Raw genomic sequence first — 22,773 nt, 5'->3', positions numbered from 1 at the left:
GCTAAGAGTTAGTCTGGTTCAGTCAGACAGAGTGACCATGCTTAAGTTAGCAGAGAACTCACAGAGAACTGTGCTATTAGTTCAATAAACCTGATTGAACTAACTTCAAGGTCTGGAGTATCTTTCTGATCTAAGCTGCATCCAGTTGCAGCCAGTGTTAGACGGGTGCACCAAACACGACAGTTCCCAGCATCTCCCTCCACCACTCACTGCCCCACTCCTGGGAGGGGCGGATAAGCTAAAATCCAGCTCCTTATCTCCGGGAATAGTGACTTTGAGAGCCTGGCGGATTGCAAAGATCCACGGTTGGGGTTTCAAACCAGCTGTCTGAGATTTGCAAGGAAGGAGGTGAGTGACCACAGACCTCATTCTGCTCACTGTCGATGTGAGGCATCAGCAGGAAGTGACTTCCTATCCAGAGAATGCTAAATAACAACAACTTCTTACTTATATAACACCTACAACATCATAAAAGGTCCCCGGTGCCTCACAGAGACATTATAAAACAATATTTGACACCGAGTTACATAATGGGATTTACAAACTTTTTTTTTTTGGAAAATTATTTTACTGAGGCATTTATATATTCACACAACAAACAAATTTTTTTATAAATTTAGAGTCCCCAATTCATTTTTTACAATTAAGGGGCAATTTAGCATGGCTAATCCACCTACTCTGCACATCTTTGGGTTGTGGGGGCGAAACCCACGCCAACACGGGGAGAATGTGCAAACTCCATACGGACAGTGACCCAGAGCCGGGATCGAACCTGGGACCCCGGCGCCGTGAGGCAGCTGTGCTAACCACTGCGCCACCGTGCCGCCCTATTAACACAGCATGCATAATCGCAAATCAAATCAAGCCAACATGGCTGCAAATGACCAACTCAATGAAATATCTCAGTGCCATCTTGTTAGCTGGAATGGTGCGTGTGGGGAGTGTAATGTGTGTGTGCAGCTGCAGCTTGTCAGCCTCCCGAGTGTCAATCACAGACCCGGCGAATCCCGCACCGTTACAATCGATTGTGTTACACGTGGCGCCGGTGCCCGCCCCTCCGCAGTCTCTGAACCAGCCCAGTTGTCAGTTTTGCTGTCGTGGAACTCCACGAATTCCGCCCCCCCCCCCCCCCGGCTTCAACACTTAGTCTCAGGAACGGAGAATTCAGCTGGTGAACTTTAAATCGAGGTGCTGCTTTACTGAAATCTAATGTGGGTCAACGAGCACACCGGCGATGGAGGAACAGGGTCGGATGTGAGTTCTGACATGGGCAGCTTGACGTCACTAAGGGGCAGCGTTTGGCTGAGGAATGGGTAAGGGGGGTCAAGGTTGCATTCTTGGGAGACACCAGAGGTAACGGTGTGCGAACGGAAAGAGAAACTATTGCTGGTGATTATCTGGCTTTGGCTGGATAGCGAAGAATGGAACGAGGCAACTGCAGATACACCCAAAGAGGTGCCAGAAGATGTTGCCAGCTGTGTCAAAGGTTGCAGACAATCTGAGGAGCATGAAGAGGGATAATTGACCTTTATAACAGCCACATAGGACTTCACCAGACTATTTCACTACTGTAACAAAGCTGGAAATCATTGGACGGAGGGCGGGGGGGGGGGAGGGGGGGAAGGGGGGGGGTGTGTGCATTGGTGGCATCGGAGGCCGTCCAGGGAGAATTCACTAAGTTGATCCCAGGTATGGAGGGATTTTCTTACGAGGAGAGGTTGAGTAGGTCGGGTCTGTACCCACTGGAGTTGAGAAGTATGAGAGGCGACCTTATTGAGACATATCGGATTTAGAACATAGAACTTACAGTGCAGAAGGAGGCCATTCGGCCCATCAAGTTGGCACCAGCCCTTGGAAAGAGCACCCCACTTAAGCCCCACACATCAGATCCAGTCAAAATCTCATTGAATGGCGGAGCAGACTCGATGGGCCAAATGGCCAACTCCTGCTCTTACCACTTGTGTTCATCTTATGGATAGGTTCGAAACTGGTATTCGACGAAAGATGGGCATGTGGGTATCTGCACGTTCATTGACTTTTGAGAAGAAAGGGAGCTTAGGGACGGGACTTTAGCGATTGGGACATTGGAGCAGGAGTAGGCCATTCAGCCCATCGAGACTGCTCTGCTATTCAGTGATATGATGGCCGATCTCCAACCTCAACACCATTTTCCCACACTATGTCCCTTGATATATTCAATATTTAGAAATCCACCAATCTCAGTCTTGAACATGCTCAATGACTAAATTTCCACAGCCTCCGCAATAGGGAATTCCAAAGATTTACAACCCTCTAAGTGAAGAAATTCCTCCCTATCTCAGTCCTAAATTGTGGACCTGCTTATTCTGAGATTGTGTCCCTAGTTCGAGACCATCCCTGTGGCCAGGGACAACGTCCTTCCCTGTTATTTACCCGGTCGAGCCTGTAAAAATTGTGTATGTTTCAATGCGTTCACCTCCCATTCCTCTAAAAGCTACAAGACCCAGTCTCCTGAATGTCTCCTCGTAGGACATTCCCGCCATCCCAGAAATGGATGATCCCAATCTTAGTGTCAAAAGCATCCATAATGTTGCATTCATTGTTGGAGGGGAGGGTGAAGAAGACATGGATGGGAGATTTCAGAGGACGAAGCAGTACTGCTACAAATTGTTGCAAGTGTAGTGTTAATTTACTATTTGAACAAGACCAGGCCATATCTTATAGAACATAGAACATAGAACAGTACAGCACAGAACAGGCCCTTCGGCCCTCAATGTTGTGCCGAGCCATGATCACCCTACTCAAACCCACGTATCCACCCTATACCCGTAACCCAACAACCCCCCCTAACCTTACTTTTATTAGGACACTACGGGCAATTTAGCATGGCCAATCCACCTAACCCGCACATCTTTGGACTGTGGGAGGAAACCGGAGCACCCGGAGGAAACCCACGCACACAGGGGGAGGACGTGCAGACTCCACACAGACAGTGACCCAGCCGGGAATCGAACCTGGGACCCTGGAGCTGTGAAGCATTTATGCTAACCACCATGCTACCGTGCTGCCCCTATTTTGAAGGTACCAATCATTACAATTCCACAAGCATGTTAGCCAGTAACTAATCAAAGTGAGCATTATTATTGGCCAAGGCGACATGGCGTCACAGCGGTTAGCACTGCTGCCTCACAGCGACAGGGACCCGGGTTCAATTCAGTCCTTGGGTGACTGTCTGTGAGGAGTCTGCACGTTCTCCCCATGTGTGCGTGGGCTTCCTCCCACAGTCCAAAGGTGTGCAGGTTAGGTGGATTGTCCATGATAAATTGTCCCTTTGTGTCCAAAGATGTATAGGTCAAGTGGGATTATGCAGGTAGGGTGGGGAATGGGCTTGTTTGATTGCTGTTTTGGACAGTTGGTGCAGACCTGATGGGCTCCTTCTGCACCGTAGGGATTTTATGATTCTAAGCTAACAGCCATTTGCACGTTGATTGAGGCATAACGCAGTGTTCTTCAAAGTCGGGGGCGCAACCCGCGGGTGGGTCACGGGTGGGTGTCGGGAGGGTCGCGGAGCCGTTGTCCGCGGCGCTTCCGATCGCACAAATCACGATGATCGGGCACGCATGCGCAATGCGGCCACTATTTTTTTAAACGCATGCAGCTTTTTGTTTTACAAGTTCTGTAGTGGTTTTTATTTATTTATTTATTTATTTTTTCATTTGTTTTATTCATTTTTTTTTACAAGTTCGGGGTGGGGGGGGGGGGGGGGGGGGGTTTATTTGATAACATTTTACAGGAAAAAACATTCATAACTTTGGACAGATGGAGACTCCATACTTTCCGACACGGGAAGGCTTCACCTTCGTCCAACAGGTTCCATTGGAGGAGCGTGTACGAGGGCCAAAGGGACCCAAAGCCATTTCCTCCATTTTTGTCCGCAGCAAACAAGGTAAGAGAAAATGGTGGGTTGCACAGGTCAGCCGGCGTGGGTCGCGAAGGTCGGCCGGCGTGGGTCGCGAAGGTCGGCCGGCGTGGGTCGCGAAGGTCGGCCGGGTTGAATCTCGAAGGTTGGCCGGTTGGTAACAATGGGTCCCCGGAAAAAAAGTTTGAAGAACACTGGCATAACGTGTACCCCTGATCTGTCTGACTCTGGCGTTGCTTGGATGCCTGAGGCTTGGCTCTAAGCTGTTGGCGGAAAGCTGGACATCTTTTTAGCTTTGCACACGAGGCCTGTGCAGGGCAACAGGTTCTGGGAGTGATAGCCACGATGTAGCTTGGCGAGCGAGCCAGCCTCTGGCCAAGCTGTGAATGTGAGATTACGGTTCTTAGCTGAGCAGGAAAAAGGGATGGCACGCACTGGGATTGGCACATGACACATACACCGTCAGCACTGCTATTTCGAGACAGAGCGTTAGGGGGCCAGGGACACAGCGTCCCAACAGGCATGAGCAGGGTGCGGGATGCTGGTCAGTGATCAGAAACGCTAATCCCCTAAACTCAACAAGATAACTGACTTCCAACCTATACTGAGGTCACCACTCGCAAGCAAATTCCAACAAAGGTCAGTGGGTTGCAATTGGTGACCTTTGCTGGATTTTCTTCCTCATCACTAATAGGAAGTTGAAGACCATTTTGCAATTGCTGTTCTGAGAGAAACCAGATGACTCAATGCCAACGAGGGAATCAAATTTGGATTGTTCTGTGTGTGCTTCTGTGGAATACAAAGCGATGGTTTCATCCAGTAAGCCATCTGGGAGTTCCCTAACCTTAAAACCAGCCCCGAGTCTTGTTCAACCTTAATATCTATATAAATATTATGAGCGATACCTCAGACTTGTTTATGATAACTTTTGATGTTTTATATTTTAATGGTTTATTTTACAGTATAATTGCATCATATAATAATCATCCGCAGTCAAAATTAATAGTTTAAAGGGCGTATAGTCTCAACAAGAGATACTGTTTAGGAAACGTATTTTTTCATCGGTGTTGGACTGAGTAAAAAATGGACCCAACGAGCACCACCAGGCAGTTTGAGAGACTGTCGAGAATGTCCCGGGTCTGAGGGATTTCAGATTTCAGAAGTTGTCCTCCGATGTCAGTGATGTGGAATCGGCAGCCGGCAGGCACGTTTCTCAAGTTTCTCAAGGCACGTTTGAGGAGGTTCGGGATGGGTATTCCGTGCTTCTCGTGGTGTGCAAACGACAGCAGCCGGAATGCCTTTGGCGTGGAAAGCAGGAGAGGCAGAGAGTGTTGCAAACAGCCTTCAGACACAGAGAACTGTAGAGGCGGACTGAGATATCAGAGAGAACACAGCCAGTCCATTGCACATACTGTTATACTGTGTAGGCAGTCAGCAATGAATATTTCCCCTTGGAAGAACAGACACCTCATTAAGATTGTGTCGAGCTAATTAGTTACACTGTCACCCTGATCATTTTGTCACGGACACAGTGATGCACTAAGTTATATCACTAGACTGACGACCTAGAGGTCTGGGCTAATGATGCAATGAGTGGCAGTTTCAGAATTCTACTTAAATAAATCTGAAAATAAAACGCCGTTTGTCAGGAAAAGTGGCCATAAAGCTATTAGAACGAAGAATAAATAAAAGTACAGCACAGGAACAGGCCCTTCGGCCCTCCAAGCCTGTGCCGACCATGCTGCCCGTCTAAACTACAATCTTCTACACTTCCTGGGTCCGTATCCTTCTATTCCCATCCTATTCATGTATTCAAGATGCCCCTTAAATGTCACTATCGTCCCTGCTTCCACCACCTCCTCCGGCAGCGAGTTCCAGGCACCCACTACCCTGTGTAAAAAACTTGCCTCGTACATCTCCTCCAAACCTTGCCCCTCGCACCTTTAACCTATGCCCCCTAGTAATTGACCCCTCTACCCTGGGGAAAAGCCTCTGACGATCCACTCTGTCTGTACCCCTCATAATTTTGTAGTCCTCTATCAGGTCGCCCCTCAACCTCCGTCGTTCCAGTGAGAAGAAACCGAGTTTATTCAACCGCTCCTCAAAATCATGTTGTCAAAATCAAATGCTTTCGGGAAGGAAGTCCGCCATCCTTATCTTATCTAGCCAATAGAATTTACAGTGCAGAAGAAGACCATTCAGCCCATCGAGTCTGCACTGGCCCCTGAAAAGAGCACCCCACGCAAGCCCACGCCTCTACCCTATCCCCGTAACCCAGCAACCCCACCCAATCTTTTTAGGACACAAAGGGGCAAATTTAGCTTGGCCAATCTTTGGGCTGTAGGAGGAAACTTTCTCATCTTTGGGCTGTAGGAGGAAACCCACGCAGACTCCGCACAGGCAGTGACCCAAGCCGGGAATCGAACCTGGTGTCATAATATATACCAATATATCATGGTGCAGACACACACTGATAGGCACACACAGGGACCAATCAACATGTACAAACACCGCAGCCAATCACCAGTTAGAATACACACACTATAAAGGCAGAGGGCACCACGGTTCCCACTCGTTCTGGGTGCTGCCTCTGAGTGTAACAGGAACTCATCCAGCCCAGCACGGACTCACACCACGTGCTGAGAGAATCAACTGGGTCGGACAAGGCTTAGGTCTCTAGTTTAAGTTAGCATCATTTAGACCCACAGTCATCGTGTGTTAGTTAGTTAGAAGGAGTTAATAAAATTGAGTTGAACCTTCATCTGTGTTGGAAGTGTCTGTTCATCTCTCAAGCCTACACAAGCCAACACATCACCTAGGACCCTGGAGCTGTGAGGCAACAGTGCTAACCACTGTGCTACCGTGGAGCCGCTTCTAGTCCCGCGCTAATATGCAGTACTGCTTGAGGTGACCGTCGCATACTCACACCTCCAGAAAGAAAGGAAAATGGTTGTGTTGGTGGAGGCCCGGGCCCAGGGCAACACTGCAGGGCCTTCGTCCAGGGCCTTTAGCCACTTCATCGATGAGAGTCAGAGGTGGGGCTGTTCACTCATAATGGGGCGTTACTCCACACACCTCACACCTGGGAAACATTCATGCTAGTAGAGCTTATCAGTGCCAAGTAATGTTTGCACCACCCCAAATGCCAGGCAATGACCAACTCTAACCGACTGCCACTTCCCCCACCATCAACATCCCATGGGGATCAAAATTGACCAGAAACTCACCTGGACCAACCACATGATTGCCAGTGTTATTCTAGAACGCAGGGGTCAATACGGAGAATAACAGACTTCAGCTAGCCAATTCCCAGCTAAGTCAGGTGTCCCCAGTAAGTCACAAGTGGCCACGGCCAAAGGTTGACACCAAACGGCGACTGGTTTCCGGTAGAATTTCCCAGTTGTTTGGTTGCTCTTAGCGCATGCTGGTTATTAGGGTTTGGGGTCGAGTAGGGATCGACAATTGCTGCCTTCAACCCAAGAGGCTGGTTTAGCTCGCTGGGCTAAATCGCTGGCTTTTAAAGCAGACCAAGCAGGCCAGCAGCACGGTTCGATTCCCGTACCAGCCTCCCCGGACAGGCGCCGGAATGTGGCGACTAGGGGCTTTTCACAGTAACTTCATTGAAGCCTACTCGTGACAATAAGATTTTCATTTCGTTTCATGCCAGCTGACTTCCTATTCTGGGCTGCAGCATGTGGTTTACCACCTCACCTTCTGCCCTAGCCACCAGCACAGAAGCACAATTCAGGAATGTGATGGAATATTCGCCATTAGCCTCGATGGCTAAACCTGCAGCAACACTCGAGAAACATAACGCGGTCCAGCGGTTCACTCGATCAGCACCTCTTGCGCTTCCTTGAGCATCCGTTCCCTCCACCCTGCATACAGGATGCAACTCGCTAAGGCTCCCTTGACAACACCTCCCAACCTCCTGACCGGCGCCACCTTCAAAGACAAGGGCGTGGTGAATGTATCGTACTAGTAATTCACCAGTGTATTAGTGTCATGTTCTGCCATTGTGTTACAGCTATGTTGTGTTGTTGACCTTGTGGGCTCCACCTATGGGCCATTGTGTGGCTTCACCCACAGGGGGATATGTTGGGGCATGTACGGGCTCCGCCCATGGCTCCTCCCCTTGAAAGGAAGTATAAAGAGCAGTTGACCTGTAGGCGGGTCACAGTATTGTACCAGTCGCAGGCAGGCACTGTTCTAAGCTGATTAAAATCTCGGTTTACTTCTACTCCTGTCTTTGAGTGAATTGACGGTCACATCAAAGGGCAAGAGAACACAATGACCTCCAAGCTCATTGCCAATAATTTGCCGTATAGACTGCCCTGAATGAGAGTTGCCAAAGTCCCCGAGGACCATAGGCTGCTCTCCCTTTTTGAGAGAGAGCTGACTGATGGCAATTTAATCTGGAGGGCAAAGTTGAGAAGACGGGGCCTTCGCGGATAACCGCGACTGGTACGGGAATCGAACCAGCGCTGATGTTGGCGTTGCTCCGAATACACAAGCCAACTGTCTAGCCACCTGAGCTAAACCGGCCCACAGTACTGGAATTCGGAAGTCCATCACCACCACCTGAAGGGCAATGAAGTGTTGGCAATAAATGCTGGCCTTGTTCACAATGTCCACCCACTGAGATTTCATTTGAGAATGGACAGTTTGGTGTGCTTCATACGGAACGCCTTCAAAGGGCCATTCACAAGGGTCAGCATCACGTTTTACACGGCCATCTGGGCCATGTTATGAGTCAGCTCTGGCCTTTAAGTGGCGGTGGCTTCTCGTAGCAAAAAGAGATTGTGAATGGGCTTTTCACAATGCTGGGAAGATTGCAAACAATCCCTCCAAAAAGGAACTGACCTTTATTGCAACTCGCCATGAATCAATCCTCACCGTCCCATCGGGCAATGACAAGCTCGGGAGAATTTCAGAGCTGAACATATCCATTCAATCACAGACGACACGAAACAGGGGCTGGTTTAGCTAAATCGCAGACCCAGGCAGGCCAGCAGCACGGTTCAATTCCCCTATCAGCCTCCCCGAACAGGCGCCGGAATGTGGCGACTAGGGGCTTTTCACAATAACTTCATTTGAAGCCTACTCGTGACAATAAGCGATTTTCATTTCACATAAAAGCTGTAGTCTCTTTCCACTGGCCAAATAGATCAGGGTCACCCCTTCATTTTATCTCCAATGCGAACATACTCTTTTTTGCACAGGAAGAAGGGGTGGGATTCTCCCTTCTGGGGACAATGTCCCTCTGCCCGCCGGAAAACGGGCGAGAATCACTCCGGGTTTGTTCCTCGAAGGTCCGGGGTGATTCTCCGTTTCCCAGGGGGGTAGCAGAGCCCCGGCATGCGTCCCGCAGCTCTGGCTGCTGGTGGGGCCGTGCTGGCCAGACCACGCATCAGCACGGCGGCCCCACGCGGACCCGCGCGGAGGGAGGTAGGTCCCTCCCAGATGGCCCGCCGATTGGTGGCCCCCGATCGCGGGCCTGGCCACTACTGAGGCCACCCCCCCCCCGGAGTCAGATACCCCCAAAGTCCAGGACCCCCAACGTTATCATAGCCACTTTCTCCTGTATCGCCACCTTCAACAGTTTGTGTACATTGCGGGGGGGGGAGATCGATACACACATATGAGAGAGAAATGATAGATCAATAACGGCGGTAGGAGTTTCAGGCGGAGCTGAAATGCCAGCACGAAAACGTTGGGCCTGTTACTGTGCAATGTATTCTGTGCAATACCAAGTAATCATTTGTAGTGTTGAAAAAAAAGTGCTGGGGGAGGTTAACATCAGAGTGCATTTCTAGATTATTGGGCGGGCATTAAAAATAACTGGGTACTTTAAATTTTTTATTGATAAAAAAGAATTCCACAGATTCACTACCCTCTGAGAGAGGAAATTCCTCCTCACCTCTGTCAGAAATGGGCCCCTAGACCCTGCCACGAGGGGAAACGACCCCTCAGCATCTAACATCTCAAGTTAGAGGGCAACACAGATCAGCCTTCTGAAATTTCCCTTCCCGGTGTTAACCGCATCAAGTAACCTATTCAAAATAAAAGAGGACTGCTAAGTGCAGTGAGGATTTCCAAACAATATCTTGTTTTGACACCTTTTCTCTTCATGATTTAAAAAGTAACGGGCCGTTAAAGATACATGGAAACCTTGTTCTGTCAATTTTCTCTGCTGACTTGGGCTTTGAACCAAATGCTGAATTGACTTGCGCAGTGCTCCCTCAGTGAATGACACCAATGGTAAACGGCTCAGTAACGGGATTACCGGATCGTTCATTATGCCAACTTCTGGGTGAGCTGCTCAATGTCAGAGAAGAGGGAACAGTCGACCTGAGCTAACGTTAAGCGCACACGAATCAATCGGTGGAGCTGCTCTTTATGGGATCTTGCTCTGCACAGTTTGGCTGCTGTGTGAGCTGGTTTAGCAATGGCTACACTTCGTACATAACTGACTTGAGTGAGAATCACTCCTGGGGGGGGGGGGGGGGGGGGGGGGGGGTCAGGCAAGGGGGTGAGAATAGGAAGACATGAAAAAATGTGTTGCTTTCCGAAGGAGGAGCCAGTTACCTGTGGAGTTGATTTCATCGGGTCACTGGGCTGATTTGAGGTGACCCTGACTGGCGGTCATGGCCTGAACATGAGGTGGGATAAGCGTGCTATCCCACCCGGATGGACACAGAAGGCCTGGTTGCATTTCTGAGGTAACTGCAGCTCGCTGTTGTGTGTATTAACCAATGGACCTCAAACCTCCCATCAGAAGATGCCGAAAACGCTTCTTTTCCATTTTAATTTCTGCAGGGCCCACAGTCAAAAGTAAAGTTCGGGCACACTGTCAGCCCATGAGAGGTGCGTGTCCTTCTCCGAAATGCACCCCTCCCTCCCTCCATCCACTCCTACCCCCCAGGCTCCATGAGGGAGTCAGATGATTCCCCACCCTCGCCAATCAATGCATTGACCCCTTAGAGCACCCACATGATGCCCTGAGCCCCCCGGCTGAATTTAAATATTGGTCTTGTCAATGATGCCCGCCTCTCAGTGAGGGTGGGGGGGGGGGGGGGGGGGGAGCATCTTTAAACGACCACTTTAAAGAAGAGAGAGATTCAGAGAAATAATTCCAGAGTTCAAAATGTAAATAATGGGAGGTGGAGGAATTCATCGCACTGACAATGTTGTAATGTGGAGCACTAAGGCTGAGCACAGCAAGATCCCAAGGCAGCAATATATGACCAGTTCATCTGAGTCAGTGACAGGCAGTGGGGGGGGGGGGAGAACAATAAAGGACATTCCTGCCCAGGATGCCATCAAACTTCTTTTGTTCCATGCGAGAGAGAGGGAGAGAGAGAGAGAGAGCGAGAGCAGGCGTACGGGGTTTAGCATCCTATCCAGGACAGATTATCTTTGGCGGTGTCACACTCCCCTCACGGCTGCCCAGATTTGACGCTCCTGCTTCTGGGGGTGGTGGGGTAACGAACCCACAATGTCCTGGTTCAGATGTAAACAGGCTGCAGCCTGAGTCATGGCTGAATCAACCTGTGGCGAAGCCTGCATATCAAGCGGGCGGAACACTCAGTACTGATCCGCTGAATGATTAGACATCTGTAACCGCTGGAGCACCAGTCATGAACACCTTGTGTGAGGCAGGAAATCTACAGTTACATTAATTCTAGAAATATCATTAATATTATATAGTAGCTTATTGTCACAAGTAGGCTTCAATGAAGTTACTGTGAAAAGCCCCTAGTCGCCACATTCCGGCGCCTGTTCGGGGAGGCTGGTACGGGAATTGAACCCGCGCTGCTGGCCTTGTTCTGCATTATAAGTCAGCTGTTTAGCCCATTGTGCCAGCCCCTATAATAATAGACATCCTCATCGTTAGAGATGAGAAAGGCGATTCTGGAGGGAGGGAAGATCACATTAGTTGATCAGCTGTGGGATTGAAGGACTAGTAGAGTGAGGTTTTATTTTGGGGGCACAACAGGCCGAGAATGTCCTTCCATTGCAGATGCTTCCCTCAAAGTTACAGCGGAACAGTTTTAAAAAATAAATTTAGAGTACCCAATTCATTTTTTCCAATTAAGGGGCAACTTAGCGTGGCCAATCCACCTATCCTGCACATCTTTGGGTTGTGGGGGTGATACCCACGCAGACACGGGGAGAATGTGCAAACTCCACACGGACAGTGACCCAGGGCCGGGATCGAACCTGGGACCTCGGCGCCGTGTGGCCTTTGATCAGTTAGATGTGAATAAATACTCTCTGTACTCTGCTCCAACAACAGGGCTTAACCCCCGACTTCAGCAGATCAACTCAACAACGATCCAGGTCCCGACACAAGACAACGTCGCAACAGCGTGAATCGGACAGGATTCGACATGGAACCACATTATGGGACGGCCAGGTGACGGAAAGTTTGGTAAAAGCGGCTGGTACCTCGGGTGACAAGTAGGAGCAAGGGAGGTAAAAGTCATAGACGTTTATGGAGGTATTCCCTGAGGGGTTTAGGTAGCTGACGGCACGGCCACCAATTTAGGGTGGAGAAAATCGGGGAATGGATAAGGTCAGAATTAGAGGGCTGTGAGGGGCTGGAGGGTATAGAGATAGGGAGCGGCAAGGCCATAGGGAGGATTGAAGTCAAAGGCCTCAACACTTGGGGTTCCGAAAAGTGGAGTGGAAAGGTCTTTCCTGACAGGAAACGTGTTATTCCAGACATCCCTCCTTAAGGGAGACCCTCCCTTCTTTCAATAAAAGTAGAGTACTTGTTAAAATGGAAGAACACAGCCTTCTTAAAAACCATTCTTCACTGAACCCTCGAGATCAGGTTGGCTGACTGTGCCCTTCCAGCCTCTGTTCAAACTGAGTTGGGATGGGGTTTGATACTTTAACATTTAACGTGACCTACCTACCCCCATTTGTCCCATCCTCAACACAAAGGATGCAAAATCTGAAATCCAGTTGTTGTCCGACCAGGGAGCTAATGGTCGTTAGCGACGGGTTAACGGGATTTGGCATCAGTTAGGGTTCGGGTAACAAAGGTGAGTTCAAGTTCAAGGGTGATGATCGGAATAATTGAGCCCAGGATGTAACAAAAGTATGGTTGACTAGGCCCTAATGCACCAGGGTGACATTCCCATTATACACCCAGGTCTCAGAGGAGATGTGAGTGTGCCAGGCCACGTGAACCTCACTCAACTCAAGAAAATGCTTCATAGATCTACCAATAATGCAATTAGCTTGGCATATTGACTGATGTACCCAAAGCAGAACTCACTGGAGGTAGAATGGCAGCTCTGTACAAACACTTAAGGGATGCTAGAGGCCCATTATAAGGGCGCACGGTGGCACAGTGGTTAGCACTGCTGCCTCGCAGCGCCGGGGACCTGGGTTCAATTCCGATCTTGGGTCACCGTCTGTGCGGAGTCTGTACTTTCTCCCCGTGTCTGCGTGGGTTTCCCCCGGGTGCTCCGGTTTCCTCCCACAGTCCAAAGATGTGCAGGTTAGGTGGATTGGCCGTGCGAAAATTGCCCCTTGGTGTCCAGGGATGCGCAGGTTAGGTTACGGGGATAGGGCGGAATAGACGAGGGTGTGGGTAGGGTGCTCTTTCGGAGGGTCAGTGATGGGCTGAATGGCCTCCGTCTGCATGATAATGTTTCTGATTCTATACACCCATTGGGTTGAATAGTCTCAGTTGGGTTGTGACCTCAAGATCAGCCTCAGTTCCAGGTCAGGGATCTGGAAGTGACCTCGGTGGAAGATCCCAGAAGCAGCGATTAAAGCCAGGAGCCCCGTCCGATTGAGGCACCTGTCTGCTCAGGTGTGATTAAGATCAGTTGATACGAACTGGGGAAAGGTTAAGGCAAAAATCTTTTTTTTTTAAATTTAGAGTACCCAATTCATTTTTTCCAATTAAGGGGCAATTTAGCATGGCCAATCCACCTCCCCTGCACATCTTTGGGTTGTGGGGGCGAAACCCACGCAAACACGGGGAGAACGTGCAAACTCCACATGGACAGTGACCCAGAGCCGGTATTGAACCTGGGACCTCGGCGCCGTGAGGCAGCAGGGCTAACCCATTTAAGGCAAAAATCTAAGAACCAGTCTCTCTACCTATTCAGAGGAGAATTAGTCTGCATTTATATTATACTGGGCTTTGTGAATAAACCTGTGGTGAAGACAGACAGGCTCCAGCTCCTTCCTTTGCCAAATGCGCGTTCACCCCACTAACAGGGGCTAGTCAGTGGCTGGGAGGTTGTTACCCGACACTAACCAGTCCTCAGCCTCATTCAGGGCCTGACCACCATCTGGAAGTGGCGTGACCACTTTACCCTAAAGTGGGGGCTAAATTGAGCATGATTGACTGCTGGGCGTGTAGCCAGTGCTCTGCCAAGACACATGAAGACCACCTTGAGGCAAAAAAAATCTGAAGTTTGCTATTGGTCCACTCGTGGGCGGCATGGTGACGCAGCGGTTAGCACTGCTGCCTCACGGCACCAGGGACCCGGGTTTTATTCCGGCTTTGGGTGACTGCCTGTGTGGAGTCTGCACGTTCTCCCCGTGTCTGCGTGGGTTTCCTCTGGGTGCTCCGGCTTCCTCCCGCAATCCAAAAATGTGCGGGTCAGGTGGATTGGCCATGGTAAATTGCCCCTTAGTATCTGAAAAGGGTATGTGGGGTTTGTGCACTCATCCTCCTTTGATAGGTGTGACAGCAAAGACGGAGCCAGCCCAGCTGTTAAAGTCATCACTGACATACAGACAAAATCAACTAAGCTTTTTCAATTGATCTATCCAAGGGGTTAACGAAGCACAAAGGATTTACTGAACTGATAGAAATGGCTGTGGCCTGAATTGATTTGGAACAAGACAATTATCATTGAATTTACAGTGTAGAAGGAGGACATTCGGCCCATCGAGTCTGCACCGGCCCTTGGAAAGAGCACCCCACTTAAGCCCACACCTCCACCCTACCCCCGTAATTCCACCTAACCTTTTTGGACATTAAGGGCAATTTAGCATGGCCAATCCACCTAACCCATACATCTTTGGACTGTGGGAGGAAACCTGAGCACCCGGAGGAAACCCACGCAGACGCGGGGAGAACATGCAGACTCCGCACAGACAGTGACCCAGCGGGGCATCGAACCTGGGACCCTGGAGCTGTGAAACAACTGTGCTAACCATTGTGCTACCGTGCTGTGCTACCATTGAGAATGATCCGCTCATTTTCCAAATACAGTCAATTGTTCAGGATGAACGGGATTGGTGGGAGTGCGACAATCTGTCACCCATTCAGATGATTTATTTTTCAGGATTTTATTTATTTGTCAATGGCTTGGAAATTAGAGATCAGATAAAAACAACCAGAAGCAGGAAAACTCTGGGAGAGCGGGAGTTCGCCCCCAGACCTGGAGTCGGGAATTCTCCCACAGTCCCTGGTCAACATTCCACCCTCGACTAATTTCGCGACAAATCGGATGAAATCATCATTCGTCTCTGTTGTGTTATGCTTCTTGATGTAGCATGAGCTGCTTCCTTGATGTAGACTCTGACAAAGGAAGGTTCAGACTTGGAGATTAGTTTAGCACATTTATTGAACAGTTAACAATTCTCCTACTTGAGTTCGGCTCTCCTGCTAACCTTGCTGTAGTAACTCGGTCTAACTAACCAGTCTCAATCGCTGCTCTGGCGTCCTACATTCTCTGAATGGCTGCTGTCTTTTAAAAAAAAACACATTTGTTCTCAGAATAGAGACGATGCTGCCAAAGCCATATTCAGTGCCCGCACCTCGAGAATCAATCGTAAAGGGTCACAAGCCTGACCGGATCGAGTGGCAGAATCTTTCTTTCACTGAGAGACATGAGCTGGGTTTTGGCAGCTTCTGTGATCATTTCACCTGCTTTGGGGCACAAGTCAACACGTTCGGTGAGTTCAGCTCCCCAGTGGCCCAAAGTGGGATTTGAACCTGCAACCTCCAGACTGCTAATTGAGTATCACACCCTAAGGTGGCCCTACGCCAACCTACACACTTCAGAAAACAACTGGATGCTCTGAGGATATGGTAAACGTTAAGTTTTATCTTTTAGTTCCTTTACGTGGGTAGGAATATTGTATCCAAGTCCTGGAGAACGGGAATTCTCCCCGTGCGCTGGAGAGCGGGAACTCCATCGCAGTCCCGGAGAGCGGGAATTCTATCCCAGTGTGCTGGAGAGCGCGTATTCTATCCAAGTCCTGGAGAACGGGAATTCTCCTCGTGCGCTGGAGAGCGGGAATTCCATCCCGGTCCTGGAGAACGGGAATTCTATCCCAGTGTGCTGGAGAGCGCGTATTCCATCCAAGTCCTGGAGAACGGGAATTCTCCCCGTGCGCTGGAGAGTGGGAATTCCATCCCAGTCCTGGAGAGCAAGAATTCTATCCCAGTTCCAGGGATGGGAATTCTCCCTGTGTGCTGTAGAGCGGGAATTCTATCCCAGTCCTGGAGAACGGGAATTCTCGCCGTGTGCCGGAGAACAGGAATTCTATACCAGTTCTGGAGAGCGGGAATTATATCCCAGGCCTGGAGAACAGGAATTTTCCCTGTGTGCTGGAGCATGGGAATTCTGTCCCACTCCTAGCGAGTGGGAGTTACCTCCCAGTGAAGGAGGGCAGGAATTCTATCCCATTCCTGGAGAGCGGGAATTCTCCCCGTGCGCTGGAATCATAGAATCTACAGTGAAAAAGGAGGCTATTTGGCCCATTGAGTCTGCACCGGCTCTAATCTTGGCTCGAGGTTCAGTGTTGTAAGCTGTTTTATAATTTTTCTTTATTCTTGCGTTTATTTTTTTTAAATTTAGAGTACCCAATTCATTTTTTCCAATTAAGGGGCAATTTAACGTGTTCAATCCACCGACCCTGCACATCTTTGCGTTGTGGGGGCGAAACCCACGCAGACACGGGGAGAATGTGCAAACTCCACACGGACAGTGACCCAGTGACCGGGATCGAACCTGGGACCTCGGCGCCGTGAGACTGTAGTGCTAACCACTGCGCCACCCTCATTCTTGCGTTTATTGTCCATTCCTAATTGTCCTTGAACTGAGTGGAGGCTGCCTACGAGGGAATCTAAGAGTCAACCACTTTGATGTGGGTCTGGAGTCACCTGTCCGCGAAGCCGGGTTAGGTAGTTTCATAGAATTTACAGTGCAGAAGGAGGCCATTCGGCCCATCGAGTCTGCACCGGCTCTTGGAAAGAGCACCCTACCCAAAGTTAACACCTCCACCCTATCCCCATAACCCGGTAACCCCACCCAACACTAAGGGCAATTTTGGACACTAAGGGCAATTTATCATGTCCAATCCACCTAACCTGCACATCTTTGGACTCAGGTAAGGTCAGCAGATGGATTTTTATGACAATTGACACTAGACTTCTTAATCACAGATTTTATTGAATTCAGATTTCACCAGCTGCTGTTGTGGGATTCGAACCCAGATTCCCAGAGCATTACCCTGGGTCCCTGGATTACTATTGCAGTGACAATACCACTACGCCACTGCCTCTCAGCTTTTGAGTACGTGACGTACGTACATATAAGCTGTTACTGTTGTCCCCCTCCCAAACACTGCAGAAGCTGATGGATGTATGGGACAGGGGAATCTTTCACCTGCCCGTGGGAATTCTGCCTGAGCCATGCCCTGATAGACCCAGCGATCCCTGATAGACCCAGCGATCCCTGGGTATGTACTCTGTAAGCAGGAATGGATCCCTCATTCAGGGTCCTAGGCCCCACAGCAGTTATTGACCCTGGTCACCGATTATCATGCCTCATTTCCCAGTGGCCCCCTGACTGAAAGGTTTGAACCATTTTTCTGGCTTCCCTTTGGGTTGTTTGAAGTTTGCCCTCCCCGGGGGCGGGCCCAGTGCTGTGGGCATGGGTGCCACTATGAATAGTTCAACCTTGCCTCAGGGCAGGAGGCCATTGGGTGAATCTGAAAATAGATTGGGGAGTTGTAATGCTTTGTAGGTGACCGGCAGGTTCAAACCAGAACAACCTACTTGGCCGTGCAGCTTGCTGGAGACTTTGTTAGTTCGAAACCAGCGTAATGACTAGACAGCTTAAACAAATAACGATTACTTCAAGGACAAGTCTGAGAGCATCTCACATGACTTCAATCAGCCTGGAATCTATGCACTTGGCTGGAACCTTGTGAGTATACAGGGTGGGTGATTAAAAAAATTAATAGGATGTGGGGGTCGCTGGTTGGGCCAGTATTTATTGCCCTTCCCTAATTGCCCTCGAGGGGGCAGTTAAGCGCCAACCACATTGCTGTGGATCTGGAGTCACATGTAGGCCAGACCAGGTAGAGTTCCTTCCCCAAAGGACATTGGTGAACCAGATGAGTTTTTACAACAGTCAACAATGGTTTCATGGTCATCATTCGACTTATAATTCCAGATTTGTATTGGGATTTCAATTTCACCATCCTTCCCGGGTCCCCGTTACCCTGGGTCTCAGGGTTGCTAGTCCAGTGACAATACCACTACGCCACTGCTTCCCTAGGGCACGGCAATCACACCCCTGGCATCGGAGGCGATGCCCATGCTGTACCGAGGGTCGGGCCTGATGTATAGTTGGACGGTGAGTTCCAACGTCCACAGGCACCTTTGTAAGTGGGAAATGGATTCCGATGGCCAGGTCGCAGAGACGTGCCGGAATTTGATCCAGGCCCGATGGGGTGGGGGAAGCAACGCCCAGGGCCAGGCGATTCCTCAGAAGCAATAGCGCTCCGTTCGGCCTGACAACAATCAGGGAAATAAACGTGCCATTTTCCCAGGAGCCTGCGGCAGACACTTTAAGGAGGCGTGAGTCAGCTGTTTAACATCTGGTAACAATGGGGGGGGGGGGGGGGGGGGGGGGGTGGTGGTGTGCCCAGCACATGATGTGCCCTTTGACATCGCCAACCTGCCCCAGAGCTCTACTTGCACCACCTGAACCCGATGAGACGCTCACCTATGTGGGAATCCCCAAGACGGAATGGCAGGATGTGGGAATCGAGTGGTAGGGGTTCTGCTGTGGGCGCCAGAGCACCGTTCCCTCTAATCCAGCTAACAGAACACATTCAAATCAGCCTCTCGTGTGTTTTAGGTGATATCTCAATCTTGGGCCAATGTGTCCTAACGTGATCTTTGTTACAATTTACAAATCTGTCTTTGGTTTTGTTCATTCTAAGTTTAACTTTGTTTTGACTGATCTCCTCCCAGAACAGGCACTGAACTTCTTCTGAGCGAGGTGAAGGAATACAGGCTAAAACCTCACCTCAGGTCATTGACCAGGGAACCGTAATGAATCTTCGCACCCGGCACTTTGGGTCGTAGGTCGATACAGCACAGAAGTGGGCCGCTTGGCCCATCGCTTCCCTGCTGGCACTCCAGAAAGAACTGCTCAAGCAGCGCCACTCATTGGCCGGGATTTTCCTTGCCCCCAGCGGGCGGGTTGGGAAAATTTGGAGAGCTTTCAGCGGCTGTCCAGGTTTTCCCGTCTTGCCGCCTGGGCCCGGGAAATCCCGCCGCTCGCCGATTTTCCTTAAGCCGGAAAAGTCCCTATTTTTCAAGAATTTCTCCCAATCCCTTTGGAAAATTATGTCGGACTCCGCGGCCCCGCCTCTTTGGTCAGCGTATTCCCGATCACAACACCTCGCTGGATTTTTATGCCAATTATCTTAAATCTGTGCCCTCTGCTTACTGACGTTGCTGCGAATGGAACCAACTGGGACAGGCGGCAATACCGATGAAGGAGTGCTAGTAAAATCGTAGACCAAAAGACCTCTGACCAAGATCAGGAAGGGCCAGTTGGAAATTCTTGGGCACAAAATAAATCATGATCTAGAAAGCTCAGGCTAAAGCTCTGGGGACATGGGTTCAAATCCCACCATTGCAGCTGGTTAAATTTAAATTCAATTCATAAATCTGGAATACAATATAGGGCGGGATTCTCCCCTACCCGGCGTGACGGGGGGTCCCGGAGTAGGGGAGTGGCGCCAACTACTCCGGGGTCGGGCCTCCCCAAAGGTGGGAAATTCTCCGCACCTTTGGGGGCCAGCCCCGCGCCGGAGCGGTTGGCACCAGAAGACTGGCACAAAAGACCAGCGCCCCCGGCAGCGGGGCTGGTCGAAAGGCTTTCGCCGGTCGGCGCATGCGCCGGCAGTGACGTCAGCGGCACGTCACCACCGGCGCATGCGCGATGTGGGTTTCTCTTCCGCTTCCGCCATGGTGGAGGCCGTGGCGGCCGCGGAAGGAGAAAGAGCACCCAGGGCACTGGCCCGGAGTCTGAGCGGGGGGCCCCGATCGCGCGCCTGGCCACCGTGGGGACATCCCCGGGGTCTGATCGCCCCGCGCCCCCCCCCAGGACCCTGGGGGCCCGCTCGCGCCGCCGATCCCGCCGCCACCAGAGGTGGTTCAAACCTCGGTGGTGGGAGAGGCCTCCCAGCGGCGGGACTTCAGCCCATCGCGGGCCGGAGAATCACCGCAGGGGCCTCGCCCATCGGAGTTATGAGATTCCCGCCACCGCCACTTCCCGGGTGGCGGAGAATCTCTGCCACGGCGGGGGCGGGATTTTTGGCGGCCCCAGACGATTCTCCGACCCTGCTGGGGGTCGGAGAATTTCGCCCCCAGTGCCAGTAATGGTGGCCATGACAACCATCATCGATGGTCGTGAAAACCCATCTGGTTCACTAATGTCCTTTAGGGAAGGAAATCTGCCGTCCTTACCCGGTCTGGCCTACATGTGACTCCAGACCCACAGCAATGTGGTTGATTCTTAATACAAGTCAGGAGTGTGATGGAACACTCTCCCATTGCCTGGATGAGTGCAGCTCCAACAACGCTCAAGAAACTCAACACCATCCAGGACAAAGCAGCCCATCCACCATCATTCACTCCGTCCACTACCGATGCACAGTGGCAGTCAAGTATACCCTCTACAAGATGCACTTGCCAAGTCTTCTTAAGCAGCACCTTCCAAACTCACAACCTCCACCATCTAGAAGGACAAGCGAGATAGACACCTGGGAACACCACCATCTGAACATTCCCCTCTAAGCCACACAGAATTGTAGAATTTACAGTGCAGAAGGAGGCCATTCGGCCCATTGAGTCTGCACCGGCCCTTGGAAAGAGCACCCTACCTAAGCCCACACCTCCACCCTATCCCCATAACCTTTTTTGGACACTAAGGGCATTTTAGCATAGCCAATGCACCTAACCTGCACATCCTTGGACTGTGGGAGGAAACAGAAACACCCGGAGGAAACACACGCACACACGGGGAGAACGTGGAGACTCCGCACAGACAGTAACCCAAGCTGGGAATCGAACCTGGGACCCTGGAGCTGTGAAGCAGCTATGCTAACCACTGTGCTACCGTGCTGCCACAACATCCTGACTTAGAAATATATCGCCGTTCCGTCACTGTCACTGGGTTGAAATCCTGGAACTCCCTCCCTAACAGCACTGTGGGTGCACCTACACCACGTGGACTGCAGCGGCTCAAGAAGGCAGCTCACCACCACCTTCTCAAGAGTGACTGATCGGAGTCTGCACATTCTCCTCGTGTCTGCGTGGGTTTCCTCCAGGTGCTCCGGTTTCCTCCCACAGTCTAAAGACGTGCAGGTTAGGTGGATTGGCCGTGATAAATTTCCCCTTAGTGTCCAAAAGGGTTGGGTGGGGTTATTGGGTTACAGGGATGGGGCGTGGGCATTGGCCAAGATAGGATACTCTTTCGGAGAGTTGGGGCAGACTCTCTGGCCGAATGGCCTCCCCCTGCACCGTCGGAATTCTCTGACTCTAACATAGACATCAGCCACCTCCACTTTCAAGATAATAACCCCAGTGTGCTGTGTTGTGTTGGTTGCGCCTTGTCTGGCTGGAGTAGCCTGGATTGATTCACTTCTACCACTGTTCTTATGTACACATACATTGGTGGCAACATTCCTCCCTATGCCTATACCTTGCACAATTATTTACATCTGTTTAAAGAGAGGGTAAGGTTTGCTTTCTATTTTCTGTGGCCCTCAGGAAGTGCTCGTAAAAACCCAACCGGTTCAATGTCCCTTTGGGAAGGAAATCTGCCGTCCTTACTCGGTCTGACCTACATGTGACTCCAGACCCACAGCAATGTGGTTTATTCTTTGTAAAAGTCAGGAATGTGATGGAACACTCTCCACTAGCCTGGATGAGTGCAGCTCCAACAATGCTCAAGAAGCTCAACACCATCCAGGACAAAGCAGCTCTCTTGACTGGCGCCCCATCTATTGGTTTCACAGCCAGCGATGGTCTAAGGAACCCAGGAATAACCAGAAAGAAAACATAAGCAATATCTATCCAGTTCACCGTCAACCACCCTGGTGGCCACATGATACAATAATGGAATTCTTGAATAATTACAGCAATCAATTGTAACGGTCAGTGGTTTTAACTGTTCTGTGTTTAGCTGTGTGTCTGTTTACTGATCCTTGCTCACCGTACTTATTAATTGAGCCTGGGTGTGGACTCTGAGAAAAGTGTAGAAAGAGCTGGAAGACAGAGCCGAAGACAGGAACAGGTATTTGTATCACTGAGTGTAGAGCAAACCCAGACGTGGATAACTCCAGTGAATGAACACTCCCACCGTGACTCCCAAAGTCCCTCCTGCGAATGCAACACATTGTCGGGCGAGATCTTCCGGCTGTTCGTGCCAGTGGGATCTTCCGGTCCTGCCGATGGGTCTCCCGCCTGCCTGGGGTGGATCCAATGGGAAATCCCATTGACGGCAGTGGGACCCGGAGATCCCGCCACCGACCAATGGCAAGGCACCTCCCGCTGCCAGCAAACAGGCCAGAGAATCTCT

At 50.5% G+C, this 22,773-nt stretch overlaps 1 protein-coding gene across 2 annotated transcripts in view; it reads right to left on the bottom strand.

Moving 5' to 3' along the window:
• Nucleotides 1-15,210: 15,210 nt before the first annotated feature.
• LOC119956102 (microsomal triglyceride transfer protein large subunit-like) overlaps nucleotides 15,211-22,773 on the bottom strand; it is an 86,066-nt gene continuing 78,503 nt past the window's right edge. For both annotated transcript variants that reach the window (XM_038782963.1, XM_038782964.1), the window contains one exon: nucleotides 15,211-15,458. In XM_038782963.1, the coding sequence (XP_038638891.1) occupies nucleotides 15,368-15,458 (91 nt within the window). In that variant the 3' untranslated portion in view covers nucleotides 15,211-15,367. The remainder of the gene's footprint in view (nucleotides 15,459-22,773) is intronic.

Source organism: Scyliorhinus canicula, chromosome 22 (assembly GCF_902713615.1).
Source record: "Scyliorhinus canicula chromosome 22, sScyCan1.1, whole genome shotgun sequence".
Lineage (NCBI taxonomy): Eukaryota > Metazoa > Chordata > Chondrichthyes > Carcharhiniformes > Scyliorhinidae > Scyliorhinus > Scyliorhinus canicula.
Note: the sequence above shows the minus strand (reverse complement) of the source record. Positions and strands in the feature narration are given on the sequence as shown.